A 20,681-nucleotide genomic window follows, 5' to 3' on the forward strand; every position below is an offset into this window, starting at 1 on the left:
CTTGAGGCTGCAGGGCTTACCAACATAATCATAACGCTCATGGCTGTGATGCCTCTTAGACTAGCCAATTATTGAGCCGTATATTGGATGACGGTGCTTGTGTTAGTAAAACAACACACAGCACACCCGATCATGGGGCTTACGATCAGACTAGTTAAATCTAGCCTGACATAGAACGGTATCGCCATTAGTAGGTAATCCCATATGTAGGTAACCCATAAACGAAAGCAAATGTTTCCTGTGGCTATGGAATAAATGTATGAGGGGAACATAGGGTTGTAAAGGCCTATATAGCCACAGTAAAGACTATCCTAACTACATACAATTTAAGATACGATTGGGTTCTAATAAACACGATTTCCCAATTACTATGTTGATGAACAAATAAGTCTGTTATACTGGTTTTGAATATTAAACGTAATAAGAGTATGCATAATAGAAATACAGGTACACGTTTGTACACACACCTATACACACTATTAGTATGTTTTTTGTATCTATACAGGATCTTTATTTAGCTATGCACACATCAATATGACAACGGTTTATTATCTGCTTATTAACAATATTATTAATAGGTTGGAATAGAATTGTTATTACACAGTACACTGATGATAGCACATGCTGTGTTGGTTAAACATGTTATTGGTGGAGCACTGTGGGGAGGGGCTTTGAATGTATTTAAATTGTTTCATTGTTCACAGATTTTTTTGTCTGAGGAAGGGGTGAAAACCTCAAAACGTCACGTAGTAAAGTTTGTTGAATTTATAAATCCAGAGAGTTGCATTTTCTTCATTCATCTATATTATTTCTGATGCACCACCCTTGGTATTAATACTATTGAAAGTCTGTGAGAGTGCTGAATCTTGCAATTAGCATACATATATATGACATGGGGCCAGGAAAGAAAGAGTAGACAAGACGAGATCTTGTCTATTAAAGACAGGGAAATCTAGCACTCTTTTAAAAAAATTGGAAAAAAGCTCCAAAAATATATATACCTCAAAAGTGATTATTTAATTGTGGATTGGTGACATCTCACCCCGTGAGGACACCATCAGCCATACAAAATGTTCAACTCCGAAATTCATATACCCAAGAACATAAAATATTACAAACCATACATAGTATAATAATTATATGCAAATTACATAATGAACCTGACCGGTCAGGGATGCACACAGGCGCAGATAGATCACAAAGCTGCAAATTTCAGCTGAATAGTGGCAAGGGTCTTAATTAGCCTACTACACCCTACTGCACACAGAACCCCCAATCTGAAAATACACGGATGGTTATAGTCTGGGCAGATGATTAATGGGATCTAGAGGTTAATTATAGAACTCTTCGCATCAGTACAAATAATATCAACATTTAAACAGAGCAGTATTGCAAAGTACATTAGCAGTCACAGCAGTATATTAAAGGCGGTATGTTGTCTAGACAAACTACATTCTGCTGCCCACAGCACTCCAATGCTAGAGGTAGACGCTGGGCAGGAAAGAAATGGGATCTAAGTAGTCTTAGTGATCAATCCACCTGAATATGTACATAAAGAAATAAGGAGCATGCAGAATGAAAGCATATCACGGTTAGTGAGCAACATGAGCAGCAATGGTTGTGAGCATATCATGTTTATATCCTTGCAAAAGCGTTCATGCAGCAACAAAGCTCAATTCAAAGAGATGTATGAGGCAGCGTTTAGACAATATGCAGTTTTTTATGAGTGACAGTTCCAATTCATTGGCCGATAACCGTCGACAGGAAATCCTGCACAGGGGTTACTCTCTACTCATAGTACACTTTTGTATGACAGATCTCCCTCTGTTTATCAACTGCAAAGTTCTTACGACAGGTTCTCCCTGCTGTTAATTGTTGCAAAGTTCATACGACCTTATTGCCATAAGGCAGATGCTGGAAACCGTGTATACCCTTCTTGAGAATATTTTTCTCCGTATGATTCGTGCTCGTTGAGCAACCTGCTCCGAAAGACGCCACAGTTCTCAAGTCAGGGTTCTGCTATGCTGAGCGTGCATCACCCCTGCGCCGGTCAGCTCAGCCAATGCCGGCGCGTGTTTCATCCGCTCGTCTGTTTGTAAGACCGGGCTTCGTCAGGGCGTTTGGAATAGGGATGCTTACGTCCCTATTTATGTAAATGTCTATAGCGCCTCTGCTGGTGGGTGAAAATAACTTGATACTTAGTGTCTGACACTTATACAAATGTATATAGCAATCACAAGTATGTACATTGAGCATCTTCAAATTGTAGATGTCTTATGTGCCTAACGAAAACATTAACAACTACATAGTTTTTTTTTAAAAGTTTGTTATTTTTAGAAACATCTTATAGGAGCCCCTTTTAGTTATAAGAAGCAAGCCATGTCTAGCTTGTCATTAAGGCCATAGGGATATTGGGTCTATAGGATCGAGATCCATCGGCATTCCTTTCTTAGGAGGACTTTGTCATTGTATCTTCTTCTAACCATTTGTGATGCCCCTGTCTATGCCAACAAATTTTAGAGAGTCAGATTGCACTCATGAAAAATCTCGAAGTGTCCTTGCAACATTACTTTTTGATTTTTGTTCTTAACATCATCACGATGTTCAGTAATGCGATCTTTTATGACCCTTCTTGTTTTGCCCACGTAAAAACATGGGCAGTCACAGGATAGTAAGTAAATTACAATTTAGAAAGTGTTTTAGCTTTTACACTTTCCCAGTGTGTGTTCCAAACTCTTTGTTGGCATAGACACGGGCATCACAATGGTAGAGGAGGAGACAATGACAAAGTCCTCCTAAGAAAGGAATGCAGATGGATCTTGATCCTAGAGACCCAATTCCCTAATGGCCTTAATGACAAGCTAGACATGGCTTGCTTCTTATAACTAAAGGGCTCCTATAAGATGTTTCTAAAAATAACAAACATTTTCAAAAAATAACTATGTAGTTGTTAATGTTTTCATTAGGCACATAAGACATCTACAATTTGAAGATGCTCAATGTACATACTTGTGATTGCTATTTACATTTGTATAAGTGTCAGACACTAAGTATCAAGTTATTTTCACCCACCAGCAGAGGCGCTATAGACGTTTACATAAATAGGGACGTAAGCGTCCCTATTCCAAACGCCCTGACGAAGCCCGGTCTTACAAACAGACGAACAGGTGAAAGGCGCATCAGCATTGGCTAGCAGACCGGTGCAGGTGATGCACGCTCAGGATCGCAGAACCCTGACTTGAGAACTGTGGCATCTTTCGGAGCAGATTGCTCAATGAGCACGGATCATACGGAGAAAAGTATTCTCAAGAAGGGTATACACGGTTTCCAGCATCTGCCTTATGGCAATAAGGTTGTATGAACTTTGCAACAATTAACAGCAGGGAGACCTGTCATAAGAACTTTGCAGTTGATAAGCAGAGGGAGATCTGTCATACAAAAGTGTACTATGAGTAGAGAGTAATCCTGTGCATGATTTTCCCTGTTGAGGGTAATAAGTAAATGAATTGGAAATGTCACTCATAAAAAACTGCATATTGTCTAAACGCTGCCTCATACATCGCTTTGAATTGAGCTTTGTTGCTGCATGGAATAATAGTTCAAACAAGTAAATATCTTTCAGTGCCACAATAATACCATACAAGCTATACCTCATAAAGGCGGAGTCTCCCAACCAGATTCCGATGTGTGAATAAGAGATAAAATGCCAAGGTACAGATAAAATGCCAGGTAGATGGTGTGCACGACTAGTAGGAATATTCGTTATATAAAAATTTGATATATAAAAATGGATGTGTATGTATAATAGAATACAAAATTATCAAATTGTGAACAAAATCTAACAATCGTTTTATTTAAAATAAAATTGCAATTTAAAATTGAGCGAATATATGTAGAAAAAAAACTAGTGAATATATGTAGAAAAAAATCTCTCTATGTGTATATATATATATATGTATAATATATATATATATATATATATATATATATATATATATATATATATATATATATAATTATATATATATATATATATATACTGATGTTTGAAAAGGTTGAGCTATAGGCAAGACTCTATAGTGAGGATAATCCAAGAGTGTTAACCTTAGAGAATCACTGTTATAGAATTGGTATCCAATCTAATGGAATGTCCCATACAATGTCCAATAAGTAATGTCCCATACAGAAATGAATATCCAAAAAATATCCAAAAAAATCCAAAAAAATATATATCTCCAAAAAATTATTATTATTTAGTGTCCAGAAAATTAATTAAGTGTCCAAAGCTGAGTGACCAAAGATAAATGTTTAAAAATATAAGTGAGTGGTAGTCCAAATATATATATATATATATATATATATATATATATATATATATATATATATATATATATATATATATATATTTTATGTGTAAAAATCTCCAATCCAGGTAAAAAAGTGAAAAAATTTGAAAGAATGGGTGAAAAAATGTGAGAAAATTATATAAAAATATAGAAAATAAAAATTAAAATATAAAAGTCTAAAAATATAAAAATATAAATATATATATATATGAGTTGTGATCAGCAACCCATGTGTGAGAAAAATGAATCGATATATTGGAGTACACCTAAAAATGTATCCAAAAAGTAGCCTAAGATTGTCCTTGCAAATTGTGAATTCTTGTGATGAAGAAAAAAAAATATATAAAATATATATAGAAAAAGCCTTACAAATGAAATGTTCAAATGAAATGTTCAAATAGAATAATAGAATAGTTGTGGATAGCTCAAAATTATTCCAAATGTGAATGTATAAGGTGCTGGGATGATGTTCCTCTTCTCAAAGGGTATATCAGTGTGTTGGGATATCCTCCTGTACCTATAAAAGTGTACAGAAAACGGACATAGTGCAATAAAATCACCATAAAAAAGCAATATAAGTATTCTACTCACCAGATATATTCTGAGCTGCAATACCAGTATATAGCCAACGCGTTTCGGTCCTCAGGGACCTTTCTCAAGACTTTGCAATACTGCTCTGTTTAAATGTTGATATTATTTGTACTGATGCAAGAGTTCTATAATTAACCTCTTAGATCCCATTAATCATTTTGTATGACTGATGGTGTCCCTCACGGGGAGATGTCACCAATCCACAATTAAATAATCACTTTTGAAGTATATATATTTTTGAGCTTTTTTCTAATTTCTAAAAAGAGTGCTGATTTCCCTGTCTTTTAATAGACAAGATTTCGTTCTCGTCTCCTCTTTCTTTCCTGCCCCATGTCATTTATAAGAAGGGTCTGCACCAAATTCTTTTATATAGACGTTTATTAGTCTGAAACTAGAATATTAAATATAGCTCAAACAGCAGTTGCTTCCCCTCTGACTTTTTCTCGAATACATATATATATATATATATATAGTATAAGTATTTTTAAATCGCTATTCATATATATATTTTAATTACTATTATTATTAATACATATACATATGTAAATGGCCGTTTCACCTACTACCAATGGGCTATACAATAGTGCTGACTATATTCTTATTGGATCTTTGCTATATATTTATATATACATCTAAAATAGTGATCTCCAAAGAATTTAGTGTCCATTCATCATAAGGTTAATATTTCCTCTGATCAAATCCGATTGAAATGTTTTCCAGTATGTAAATGATGTTGCTCCAAACTTGAAAAACAGGGATCCAAAAAAAAAAGCAGATAAACAGGATTGAAAATGACTGGGGGATCTACCCCATTGTGAGCTGTATTAATGTTAAACAACGTCCAGAAGGAAGTGAACCTATCCAGCCATTAGTACGCTGCCCACAATTTACATTACACAAGCGACTGCTGCTAGCAGTGGCTGTCAATCATCCCAGTTTGCTGTCATTTACCCTGGTCTGAGTTTTCTGGGGTGATTTTAATGTGCCAGCTAAGAGCTGGCATATAGGTTAGGAAGCAGTGCTCTGATACCTACTTCTTCTTAAGTATTGGCTGCTGGCTTTCTCCTGTGAGCCTGCACCGAAGACGCTCCAAAGCTTCATATGCAACTTTAAAAGAAGTTTTGATAAGATCCTATAAGTTTCATGAAAAAGTTGCATCTCTTATATTTGTTAAGCAATGTAGCAACTGAAAAAAAGCTATATTATTTTATAAAAACTATCTGTAAATTATTTTAAATGATTTATGTAAAAATTATGCATAAATACACAGGCTAAAGAACATATACACAGAAAAGAGGGATTAACCAGTTACAAAGAACAGGGACAATCTGTGTGTCCTAATGGGGAAGATGAGGAGAGGGGTTGAAATAAAAATATTGGGGAGCAACATTGTGGCTTAAAGGGACATGAAGCCCAAATGTTTTCTTTCATAACTTAGACAGAGCATTCAATTTTAAACATCTTTCTAATTTACTTCTATTATCTAATTTGCTTCCGACTCTTGATATTCTTTGCTGAAAAGCCTATCTAGATAGGCTCAAGTAGCTGCCGATTGGTGGCTGCACAAAGATGCCTTGTGTGATTAGCTCACCCATGTTCATTGCTATTTCTTCAACAAAGGATATCAAAATAATTAACTAAATCAGTTACTAGAAGTAAATGGAATGTTGTTTAAAAACTGTATTCTCTGAATCATAAAATAATTTTTTTGGGGTTTAATGCTCCTTACTGCCACCTATATTGATTTATAATATGAAATCTCTTGTTTTTGGTGGTGTGTAAAGCTTATTTTATATGTTACCTATACCTTGACAAATAGGGGCCTGATTATCTAAAGCTCTCTGGGATGGTGAGATTATTTAAGAATGCTTGCCAGTACTTCTATGTCACTGGTGGAATTATCTAAAGCCATTTTTTGCCCTGAAAACAGGTTGTCTCTCTAAGGGACGTATACTCAATTTTCTTATGAAAAGTGCACAATAAAATTTGTCATTTAAGCATCATATAAAACAAATAATTGAACCATTCACACAAAAATATGCAGGAAACTTTTGTATTAAAGTGGATCAAAAATCATAACAAAATTGTTCACCAAAAATCATATTTTAGCAAAAAACATAAAATGTGTATGTAAAATTACACAGGAATACATTGTATTACCTATGCACAGCGTAAATCATAATTTAGTACAAAAGAACAAAACAAAATGTAACAGTTTTTTCGTAAAATGGTCTGAACATGGGTGTTCCATGGGCGTATATGAAATTTTCTCTCTAATCCCAACGTAATTTTGTAAAGATTTTCCCACTTCAGATCTCACTATTTTTTATTGCCAACTAAAAAGTGGCAAGCTTGTCTCAAAACACACAAAATACTTATAACTAGGGTTGCACCGCTACTAGTATCGGTATCGGTACCGATACCAAGTATTTGCATGAGTACTTGTACTCATGCAAATGCACCGATACTTAAAACCGATTACCTCCACTTCCTACCCATATGCTATCTTGTGGCGTTTTTTTCAAACTGCATGTTCCCATTTCATTTTAAACTGGAGTGGAGACTAAACTAAAAATTGTTTACTACTGTTCTGCCAATACAAATTGCTATTATTTGAATTACTGTAGTAGAGATCACTGTACCTCGTTCAGACAAACCCCTGAAGTACTGGGCAGTTAATAAACAAATTTCCAGCTCTGACTAAAATGGCCCAAAAATATCTTTCTGCCCCATGCAGTATGGTGGAAAGTGAAAGACTGTTCAACTTAGAGTCGAACCTCCATACAAATGTCAGATTGATGTTATATAACAGCCCTACAACCCAATTGCATCACCCCTTTAAATTTAATATTTTATTGTAATATTTTTTATTAATAAACATGTTCAGTAAACTTTTGACAAATAAAACTGTTTTATAATTTCATAATGTCTTTTGAATTACAGTCCTCTATAATTATAAAGAAGGAATCTTAAATAATTAGTCTGTATTGTGCTTGGTAAACTGTCACATGACATTAAAAAAAAAAAGTATCGGTAATTGGTATCTGCGAGTATTTGAAAACAAGTATCGGTACTTGTACTCAGTCATAAAAAAATGGTATCGGTGCAACCCTACTTATAACCCTAATAGACAAACATATGCATACAGAAATGTAGGCTATTGTAACATGCTATACACAGAAAGAGGTGTAATCTGATTTATATTTATAATAGCTGCAGGATTTAATTTTAAAGTTCTCCCCCTGCTTACTGCTGTGTCCCTCGGAGTGAAGTATCCATTTCAGTGAGCTCCATTACCTTTAATAGGAGACATCTCGTCACTCGCCTCTGCGAGGGTTGGTGAGAAATACCATGTCTGAAAACTGAGGTTTAGATCATTGGCTCTTAGTCGCCTAGATGTCAGGTACATCTAAGGAGGATAACTAATACACCATCTTATCTGTTAGCACTGGTAGCCTTTGGATCTAAATTCAGGGTACTGTGTTTATTACTCACAGCCTCTTTGGAGATGTAACCTCACTTCTCTATGTGTGTTACCATCAGCAATAGATGTAAAACCATTGTTCTTTGTGTGTTACTGGCAACCAAAGGGGAGCATAAAATAAGTGGTTGACAGCCAAGGTAATAGAATTATTGATTTGGCATAAACAATATGGCAGCATCTAGGGCCACACATCAGTTAAGCTTTTGGGAAAAGTTGGTATTTCCCACCTACTGCCCATCCCCAGTCACCTGCAAGTTGTCAAGTACTTTTGTGGAGGACAGCTGGCAATCCTAATTGGTGGTACTACTGAAATTTTTCAGAAAGCTACATACCAATAGTGGTTAGTGATACTCACGGGCTATGAGATTATTTCCAAATAATTTTTTTTTTTTATTTAAATGGACAATGTACTGTACATTAAGCCACCAATCAGCAAGCGCTACCCAAGTGCTGAACTTATAATGATCCAGCTTCCAAACGTACATTCATGCTTTTCAAATAAAGATACTAAGAGAACGAAGAAAATGTTATAATAGTAATACATTAGAAAGTTGCTTATGTGTTTCCAATGACTTGTTATACCAGCTGAAGAGTATGAGATATTATTTTTATGATGGTGTTTTTTTTGTATATGAACTATTTTTCTCTTTGAAATCACAATCCATTAAAATGGATTTTACAGGGGGATCGATTCTCCTTATCACACTCTTTATACACACACACAAAGCCTCATTATCTTATCTCTGTCTGTATACCTACAGAGAACAATGGAAAATGGACATTTTAGTACTTATCTCTCCTACCCCACTGTGAGTGTACGTTCTTCTTGGCATTATGTATACACAGCCTTTCAATAGCCAATGCTGACATTTTCAGTATAGAGGGATATAACAGGCAAAATCGTCTTATTCAAATTACAAAATAGTGCTAAAAAACTGCTTGTAATCAACTGAATGCACTGCAGAAGGTAAAATAGATAATTGGGAACACAATGAAAAAGGGGTGGGGGATTTACCGTATACTTTCCCTTTAAATACAGAATTCTCCTATGTATGTCTCTTGTTCTGGGTAGTATAGTGCCTTGTAGATTAATGCTTGTTGACTTCTAACTTCTGAGAATTGTAGGTGCTACAATAATAACTGGATGTGTTAACCAACCCACAGGTCCTCACTTTTATCTTCAGTATTAGTAGTAAATACTTGTTACAAGTTTGCTAATTTTAAGCTGATACGCCTAAAATGTAATCATTCTACCACTAAAAATAGCATAAGTGCACTGATTTAGGGCTATATTACAAGTGAAGCACTAATTTATTGCACACTTAATGTTAAATAGATACAACATTTTTATTGCGGTTGTGACATGGGGTCGGATCATTAAAAACCACACAACAGGTCATATGGTAATATTTTCCATTAGAAAATTATTTTAGGGACCTCACAGTGCCAGAGTGGAGAGCTTTAGATTATTAGACTCTTGGGACATGTTAACAAAAGAAATGTAATGTTAAACGGACAGTCTAGTCAAAATAAACTTTCATGATTCAGATAGGGCATGTAATTTTAAACAACTTTCCATTGTACTTTAATCATCAAGTTTGCTTTGTTCTTTTGATATTCTTAGTTGAAAGCTAAACATAGGAGGCTCATTTGCTAATTTCTTAGCCCTTGAAGGCCACCTCTTATTTGAATGCATTTTGACATTTATTCACAACTAGAGGGCGTTAGTTCATGTGTCACGCCCGTGGAGTTACCTAGGAGTCAGCACTGATTGGCTAAAATGCAAGTCTGTCAAAAGAACTGAAACAAAGGGGCAATATATGGCTTAGATTCAAGATAATCACAGAGGTAAGATGTATATTAATACAACTGTGTTGGTTATGCAAAAATAGGGACTGGGTAATAACAATAAAAATTCTAGTGTAGACTGTCTCTTTAAAATGTTTTAGTTGAAATAATGACATATAGAATGTTAGTGTTGCAATTAAGACACAAAGTCACTTTCAGGTTGAGTTTTGCACCAGTTCTGATTGTGGGCTTACAATTTGAATGCTACTCTAGTAAAATGCTTGTATTCTTCATCTTGCATCTTACATCAATTTCAAAATAATAATTTGAATTCCCATTGTCAAACCAAACAGAGTCTATAAATAAAATGAATAACAGTCTAATTCACTTCTTATTTGGAACTCTTAAGTATTCAATGGTGAACTAAGAATGTTCAGATATTTTACTAATGTGCTCAGCATATGATTAAAGGGACACTCAAGTCTAAATTAAACTTTGATGATTCAGATAGATCATGCAATTGTAAAGACCTTTCCAATTTACTTCATTTAATGTGCACACTCTTTTTATAGTTATACTTTTTGAGACACCTGCTTCTTCTGAGCATGGGCACAAATTCACAGAATATACGTATATGCATATGTAATTGGCTGATGGCTGTCAATGATGCATGAGGAGTGGAAATAGACATAAATTTGAAATTTGTCAGAAAAATAATCTGCTACTTATTTGAAGTTCAGACTAAGTGCAATGCAAATCTACTGTAATTACTGGTCATTTAACAATTATTAGTATAATGTGTGTTTTCTCACCTCTAGAGGGGATTCCTTCTGAATATATTTTTCATAGATTATCTTGGATTTATTTTGAAGTTGGTTAATGGAGTCACTGGTTTTGTAATCCTCACATGCCAACCAAAACTCAATGTTTTCATCGCTGAATTCCATTTTTAAGAACTTTTTAAAAGCTTCTAGACCGTCTGTAAAATATAAAGGGTATTTAATTAATATGACACATACACACTCTCACACACTCTCACACACACACACATACACACACACACTCTCACACACACACACACACACATACACACTCACATACACACACACACACACACATACACACACACACATACACACACACACATACACACTTTCACACACACACATACACACACACACACACACACACACATACACACACACACACACACATACACACTCTCACACACACACACACATACATACACACACACACACACACACACACATACACTCTCGCACACACATACACACTCTCACACACACACATACACACACACAAACATAAACATGCAAAAGGTATACAGCTGAATGAATGCTATACAGATTGTATTAAAAACTGTAATCTCTTTAAAAGAAAACATTTATGAGAGCTACCATTTAATCTATGTAAAGGGACTATAAACCTAGCAAATAATGTTATATAATTCTGCACATAGTACAGAATTATATAACATTAGCGTACTGCTGTGTTTCTAAAGCAAAGGGTTATATAGATATTGAGCAACGAAAACAGAACGCCGCTCCTGGCTCTACTGAGCGGGTCTGTTTTCTTCTCCTAAGCGCATTGCGGGCATGCTGTCTAGTCACAGCGTACCTGATCACGCTATTAAACTCAATGTAGCTCTCTCCCGCTCTGGTCTGGTAGCGGGAGCGAGCTACAATGAGTTTAATAGCACAATCGGGCTGGCTGTGAGCATGCCCAGATGCGCTTAGGAGTAGAAAACAGACCCGCTCAGTAGAGCCAGGAGCGGAGTTCTGTTTTCGTTGCAAAATATCTATATAACTATTTGCTTTAGAATTATGGCGGTAAGCTAATGTTATATAATATTATTTGCTAGGTTTACTGCCCCTTTAAGAAACATATACAGCAACATGTTCGTACAATTAACAGTCGCATGTGTATTCGTGATTTTTCTGCAACAATTCACATAACCAATTGTCTCTTTTGGATATTTGTATATGTTTATATAGGTTTGTATATGTTTTAACTGATAATGTAGTAGAATGTTTTCATTATTTGTTCATATACTTCCCACCCCCCTCATTTCAGTCAACTATCACTTTAGCCCCGGTAAAAAACTAGAAGGGGCTCATTTCTGTTTATTTCTTACCTGGGTAACATTTTAATTAGTGAGAATTTGAGTTGAAACTGTATTAATGATGGTCACACATCAACAAGCATTTACTAGGCTAACTAGACCTATTCATATGGCAGCAGGAATTAGGGGGAGACAGTATACTTAAAGGGCCAGTCAAGTAAAAAACTTTCATGATTCAAATAGGGCATGTCATTTTTAACAACTTTCCAATTTTCTTTTATCACCAATTGTGCTTTGATCTCTTGGTGTTCTTAGTTGAAAGCTAAACCTAGGAGGTTCATATGCTAATTTCTTAGACCTTGAAGGCCGCCTCTAATCTAAATGCATTTTGACAGTTTTTCACCACTAGAGGGCATTTGTTCATGTGTTTCATATAGATAACATTGAGCTCATGCACATGAATTTACCGTGGAGTAAGCACTGATTGGCTAAAATGCAAGTCTGTCAAAAGATCTGAAATAAGGGGGTAGTCTGCAGAGGCTTAGATACAAGGGGGTATATTTATTAAAGTGCAGACAGACATGAAGCGATGTAGCGTATCGTGTCCGCCACACATCATTTATCATTGCACCAGCAGTTCTTGTAAACTGCTGGTGCAATGCCGCCCCTTGCAGATTCGCGGCCAATCGTCCGCTAGCAGGGGGTGTCAATCAACCCGATCGTATTTGATCGAGTTGATTTCGTCCGCCACCTCAGAGCAGTTGGACAGGTTATGGAGCTGCAGTCTTTAGAAACACGGGTTATAAACTCCGTACGGAGCTTGATAAATTGACCCCAAGGTAATTACAGAGGTAAAACGTGTATTATTATAACTGTGTTTGTTATGCAAAACTGGGGAATGGGTAATTAAGGGATTATCTATCTTTTAAAAACAACAAAAATTCTGGTGTTGACTGTCCCTTTAAGTTTAATAGAATTATGCCTTCCCATTCCTGTGCTCTTCAGATGTTTTATTTATATATTTTATTACACATCATTGATCCTTATATGTTTAGAGGGGGCGTATGACCCATCCCTGCATCCCTGGCCTTTGATGGTGAACAACATACAAGACAATTATGAGGTAAAATTGTTGCGGGTGGGTGAAGATTTAGAATACCAGCAAATTGTCCAGTAACCTAGGACAACACAAAAGCTAAATCCAACATTACATCAAGCTCTACCAACAACCATTTTTTGTAAGTATGATAATCCATTTAGGAGCACATGTTGGTTCAAAATACAAAGTCAAATGACCTGTTTATAGTTTGATAAACTGATTCCTAATTGTCTGTAATTTTAGATTTATGTAAAACACAGTTATCTAGAGCTTTATGTGCTTTATATTTTTGTAATATTTTTGCAAATAAAACTAAGTTCATTTATTTCTTTCATGATTCAGATATAGGGGCCGATTTATGAAAGTGCGGACGGACGGACATGTCCGCCACACATCGATAAATGCTGTCGGCATTTATCATTGCACAAGCAGTTCTGGTGAACTGCTTGTGCAATGCTGCCCCCTGCAGAATCACTGCCAATCGGCCGCTAGCAGGGGGTGTCAATCAATCCAATCGTATGTGATCTGGCGGATTGCTGTCTGCCGCCTCAGAGGCGGGGGACGAGTTAACGAGCAGCGGTCTTTACACCGCTGCTTCTTAAAGGGACACTGAACCCAAATGTTTTCTATCGTGATTCAGATAGAGCATGCAATTTTAAGCAACTTTCTAATTTACTCCTATTATCAAATTTTCTTCGTTATCTTGCTATCTTTATTTGAAAAAGAAGGCATCTAAGCTTTTTTATTAGTTCAGAACTCTGGACAGCACTTTTTTATTGGTGGGTGAATTTATCCACCAATCAGCAAGAACATCCCAGGTTGTTCACAAAAAAATGGGCCAGCATCTAAATTTACATTCTTGCATTTCAAATAAAGATAGCAAGAGAATGAGGAAAATTTGATAATAGGAGTAAATTAGAAAGTTGCTTATAAATTCATGCTCTATCTGAATCACAAAAGAAAAAATTTGGGTTCAGTGTCCCTTTAACTCCCATTTCTGTGAGCCTAAAGGCTTGTGCGCAAACAGCTGCATCAAGCTCAATTCTGAGCTTGATGAATCGGCCCCATAGCATGCATTTTAAAACATCTTTTCTATTGACTTCTATTGTCTAAGTTGCTTTGTTATCTTGATATCCTTTGTTAAAAAAGCATAACTAGGTAGGCTCACAAGCCACAATGTACTGCACATATATGCCTTGCAGTGTTCTCCATAGAAAATTTTGCGGCATTATGAAGTAGCCGGGTGGGGGCAGTGTAATATTTTCTATTATATAATTTTCTACTACATAAAGCACAAATTAATTGTATAATTTTAATAATAAAATTTTAGCCAGGTGGTCAGTAAAATCAGCCGGGTGGTGCACCCGCTATTTCTTTCATGTAATTGGCAAGAGTCCATGAGCTAGTGACATATGGGATATACAATCCTACCAGGAGGGGCAAAGTTTCCCAAACCTCAAAATGCCTATAAATACACCCCTCACCACACCCACAATTCAGTTTTACAAACTTTGCCTCCTATGGAGGTGGTGAAGTAAGTTTGTGCTAAGATTTCTATGTTGATATGCGCTTCTCAGCATTGTTGAAGCCCGATTCCTCTCATAGTACAGCGAATGTCAGAGGGACGTGAAGGGAGTATCACCTATTGAATACGATGATTTCTCTAACGGGCGTCTTTTTCATGGGTTCTCTGTTATCGGTCATAGAGATTCATCTCCTACCTCCCTTTTCAGATCGACGATATACTCTCAAATTTACCATTACCTCTACTAAGAACCGTTTTAGTACTGGTTTGGCTATCTGCTATATGTGGATGGGTGTCATCAGGTAAGTATGTTTTCATTTACTTAAGACACTCTCAGCTATGGTTTGGCACTTTATGCAAATTATATAAAGTTCTAAATATATGTATTGTACTTATATTTGCCATGAGTCAGGTTCATGTATTTCCTTCTGCAGACTGTCAGTTTCATATTTGGGAATATAAACACTTTAAGAAATTTATTTCTTACCTGGGGTTTAGTCTTTTTCAATTTGACTACTTTTTGCATTTGCGAGTATTAGGCCCGCGGGTGCATCAAATGTTATGGTAAAAAGAAAGACAGCGCCTCATAGTCAAGTGGGTTCCAACAGTAATGGATCACAGTGAGAAAATAGACAAGTGGTAGTATACTCACAAGGATATTGGCACCTTTGTTGAAAATGGTGCAAATGGGCAGACTGACATTTAAATCAGCAGTCAGTACGCTGGAGCCAAATAGATTCGGATTTCCTGGGTGGGCCGCTATGGACTCTCCTCTATGAATCAGAGCAAGATCCTGTGATCTCCTGCTGTATATACAAACTGCAAACGGTTAGTCTATGCGTATAGCATACACTGAGTACAGGACAAACTTCCCAGATAGTCGGAAGATATGTGTTGTCTGATAGTGGCTGATATAACTTTGGCAGGCTGAATAAAAAGCAAGTAATGCTGTGGTAAATAAAGTTAAAAACACTTTATTTTGCGAGCTTAGGACGCGTTTCTCGGCCGCAAGCTCCTGGCCGTTTCATCAGGTAAAATGTATTACACATGTGATTACAAAGAATGTTTAAAAAGCCTGCCAATGTGTTTGATTGGTCACAATCTAACCAATCCTTGAAAAATACAGTTTGAGAAGCAACAATTTTTGGACACATAATATGTAGTTAACAGAATAAATAGATTACAATTTCGGCTGATATGTTGGTAACAAAGAATCTATAAACCTGAATAATGGGTGTTTAATCTGTTAGATGCTAAGTGTGATTGTTGTCAACATAATAAAAAACTAAGGCCTAGATTTGGAGTTTGGCGGTAGATGGGCTGTTAACGCTCCGCGGGTTTTTTTCTGGCCGCACCATAAATTTAACTCTGGTTTCGAGAGTTCAAACAAATGCTGCGTTAGGCTCCAAAAAAGGAGCGTAGAGCATTTTTACCGCAAATGCAACTCTCGATACCAGAGTTGCTTACGGACGCGGCCAGCCTCAAAAACGTGCTCGTGCACGATTCTCCCATAGGAAACAATGGGGCTGTTTGAGCTGAAAAAAAACCTAACACCTGCAAAAAAGCAGCGTTCAGCTCCTAACGCAGCCCCATTGTTTCCTATGGGGAAACACTTCCTACGTCTGCACCTAACACTCTAACATGTACCCCGAATCTAAACACCCCTAACCTTACACTTATTAACCCCTATTCTGCCGCCCCCGCTATCGCTGACACCTGCATATTTTTTTTAACCCCTAATCTGCCGCTCCGTAAACCGCCGCAACCTACGTTATCCCTATGTACCCCTAATCTGCTGCCCTAACATCGCCGACCCCTATATTATATTTATTAACCCCTAATCTGCCCCCCTCAACGTCGCCGACACCTGCCTACACTTATTAACCCCTAATCTGCCGAGCGGACCTGAGCGCTACTATAATAAAGTTATTAACCCCTAATCCGCCTCACTAACCCTATCATAAATAGTATTAACCCCTAATCTGCCCTCCCTAACATCGCCGACACCTACCTTCAATTATTAACCCCTAATCTGCCGAGCGGACCTCACCGCTATTCTAATAAATGTATTAACCCCTAAAGCTAAGTCTAACCCTAACACTAACACCCCCCTAACTTAAATATAATTTACATCTAACGAAATAAATTAACTCTTATTAAATAAATGATTCCTATTTAAAGCTAAATACTTACCTGTAAAATAAATCCTAATATAGCTACAATATAAATTATAATTATATTATAGCTATTTTAGGATTAATATTTATTTTACAGGCAACTTTGTAATTATTTTAACCAGGTACAATAGCTATTAAATAGTTAAGAACTATTTAATAGTTACCTAGTTAAAATAATAACAAATTTACCTGCAAAATAAATCCTAACCTAAGATATAATTAAACCTAACACTACCCTATCAATAAATTAATTAAATAAACTACCTACAATTACCTACAATTAACCTAACACTACACTATCAATAAATTGATTAAACACAATTCCTACAAATAAATACAATTAAATAAACTAGCTAAAGTACAAAAAATAAAAAAGAACTAAGTTACAAAAAATAAAAAAATATTTACAAACATAAGAAAAATATTACAACAATTTTAAACTAATTACACCTACTCTAAGCCCCCTAATAAAATAACAAAGCCCCCCAAAATAAAAAATTCCCTACCCTATTCTAAATTAAAAAAGTTAAAAGCTCTTTTACCTTACCAGCCCTGAACAGGGCCCTTTGCGGGGCATGCCCCAAGAATTTCAGCTCTTTTGCCTGTAAAAGAATAAATACAATACCCCCCCCCCCCAACATTACAACCCACCACCCACATACCCCTAATCTAACCCAAACCCCCCTTAAATAAACCTAACACTAAGCCCCTGAAGATCTTCCTACCTTGTCTTCACCATCCAGGTTCACCGATCCGTCCTGAAGAGCTCCTCCGATGTCCTGATCCAAGCCCAAGCGGGGGGCTGAAGAGGTCCATGATCCGGTCAAAGTCTTCATCCAAGCGGGGCAGAAGAGGATCTTCCATCCGATTGAAGTCATCATCCAGGCGGCATCTTCTATGGTCTTCCATCCGGAGCGAAGCGGCAGGATCCTGAAGACCTCCAGCTCGGAACATCCATCCGGACCGACGACTGAACGACGAATGACTGTTCCTTTAAGGGACGTCATCCAAGATGGCGTCCCTCGAATTCCGATTGGCTGATAGGATTCTATCAGCCAATCGGAATTAAGGTAGACATTTTCTGATTGGCTGATGGAATCAGCCAATCAGAATCAAGTTCAATCCGATTGGCTGATCCAATCAGATTGAGCTCGCATTCTATTGGCTGATCGGAACAGCCAATAGAATGCGAGCTCAATCTGATTGGCTGATTGGATAAGCCAATCGGATTGAACTTGATTCTGATTGGCTGATTCCATCAGCCAATCAGAAAATTTCTACCTTAATTCTGATTGGCTGATAGAATCCTATCAGCCAATCGGAATTCGAGGGACGCCATCTTGGATGACGTCCCTTAAAGGAACAGTCATTCGTCGTTCAGTCGTCGGTCCGGATGGATGTTCCGCGCTGGAGGTCTTCAGGATCCTGCCGCTTCGCTCCGGATGGAAGACCATAGAAGATGCCGCATGGATGATGACTTCAATCGGATGGAAGATCCTCTTCTGCCCCGCTTGGATGAAGACTTTGACCGGATCATGGACCTCTTCAGCCCCCCGCTTGGGCTTGGATCAGGACATCGGAGGAGCTCTTCAGGATGGATCGGTGAACCTGGATGGTGAAGACAAGGTAGGAAGATCTTCAGGGGCTTAGTGTTAGGTTTATTTAAGGGGGGTTTGGGTTAGATTAGGGGTATGTGGGTGGTGGGTTGTAATGTTGGGGGGGGGGGTATTGTATTTATTCTTTTACAGGCAAAAGAGCTGAAATTCTTGGGGCATGCCCCGCAAAGGGCCCTGTTCAGGGCTGGTAAGGTAAAAGAGCTTTTAACTTTTTTAATTTAGAATAGGGTAGGGAATTTTTTATTTTGGGGGGCTTTGTTATTTTATTAGGGGGCTTAGAGTAGGTGTAATTAGTTTAAAATTGTTGTAATATTTTTCTTATGTTTGTAAATATTTTTTTATTTTTTGTAACTTCGTTCTTTTTTATTTTTTGTACTTTAGCTAGTTTATTTAATTGTATTTATTTGTAGGAATTGTGTTTAATTAATTTATTGATAGTGTAGTGTTAGGTTAATTGTAGGTAATTGTAGGTAGTTTATTTAATTAATTTATTGATAGGGTAGTGTTAGGTTTAATTATATCTTAGGTTAGGATTTATTTTACAGGTAATTTTGTTATTATTTTAACTAGGTAACTATTAAATAGTTCTTAACTATTTAATAGCTATTGTACCTGGTTAAAATAAATACAAAGTTGCCTGTAAAATAAATATTAATCCTAAAATAGCTATAATATAATTATAATTTATATTGTAGCTATATTAGGATTTATTTTACAGGTAAGTATTTAGCTTTAAATAGGAATCATTTATTTACTAAGAGTTAATTTATTTCGTTAGATGTAAATTATATTTAAGTTAGGGGGGTGTTAGTGTTAGGGTTAGACTTAGCTTTAGGGGTTAATCCATTTATTAGAATAGCGGTGAGGTCCGCTCGGCAGATTAGGGGTTAATAATTGAAGTTAGGTGTCGGCGATGTTAGGGAGGGCAGATTAGGGGTTAATACTATTTATGATAGGGTTAGTGAGGCGGGTTAGGGGTTAATAACTTTATTATAGTAGCGCTCAGGTCCGCTCGGCAGATTAGGGGTTAATAAGTGTAGGCAGGTGTCGGCGACGTTGAGGGGGGCAGATTAGGGGTTAATAAATATAATATAGGGGTCGGCGGTGTTAGGGGCAGCAGATTAGGGGTACATAGGGATAACGTAGGTGGCGGCGCTTTGCGGTCGGAAGATTAGGGGTTAATTATTGTAAGTAGCTGGCGGCGACGTTGTGGGGGGCAGGTTAGGGGTTAATAAATGTAATACAGGGGTCGGCAGGGTTAGGGGCAGCAGATTAGGGGTACATAAGTATAACGTAGGTGGCGGTCAGCAGATTAGGGGTTAAAATATTTTAATCGAGTGGCGGCGATGTGGGGGGAGCTCGGTTTAGGGGTACATAGGTAGTTTATGGGTGTTAGTGTACTTTAGGGTACAGTAGTTAAGAGCTTTATGAACCGGCGTTAGCCCAGAAAGCTCTTAACTCCTGCTATTTTCAGGCGGCTGGAGTTTTGTCGTTAGAGCTCTAACGCTCACTTCAGAAACGACTCTAAATACCGGCGTTAGGAAGATCCCATTGAAAAGATAGGATACGCAAATGGCGTAGGGGGATCTGCGGTATGGAAAAGTCGCGGCTGAAAAGTGAGCGTTTGACCCTTTAATCACTGACTCCAAATACCAGCGGGCGGCCAAAACCAGCGTTAGGAGCCTCTAACGCTGGTTTTCACGGCTACCGCCAAACTCTAAATCCAGGCCTAAAAGTAAATATTTCTAGCTGGAATTTCGGATAAAATGCATTTGATCTGAGAGAATCGTACAAATCTTATCTCCATAATAAATCTATGATGGATAAAGAATCAAAGTAGTATAAACTATTAAAAAATATATATATATGTAAAGGAAAAACGTGATGCGAAAAAAGGGGGAGAGGAGTTTCTTCTCACCCATAGTATTAGCAATAGGTTAAATAAAGGCTGTATGTGAATCCGCCAGCAGTC

General features: G+C 37.0%; 1 protein-coding gene across 1 annotated transcript in view; it reads right to left on the reverse strand.

Moving 5' to 3' along the window:
• RGS18 (regulator of G protein signaling 18) overlaps positions 1-20,681 on the reverse strand; it is a 265,614-nt gene that overhangs the window by 27,058 nt on the left and 217,875 nt on the right. Inside the window, 1 exon segment of the mRNA XM_053693103.1 lies at positions 11,022-11,188. Coding sequence (XP_053549078.1) covers positions 11,022-11,188 — 167 coding nt within the window.

Source organism: Bombina bombina, chromosome 10 (genome assembly GCF_027579735.1).
Source record: "Bombina bombina isolate aBomBom1 chromosome 10, aBomBom1.pri, whole genome shotgun sequence".
Taxonomy (NCBI): Eukaryota; Metazoa; Chordata; class Amphibia; order Anura; family Bombinatoridae; genus Bombina; species Bombina bombina.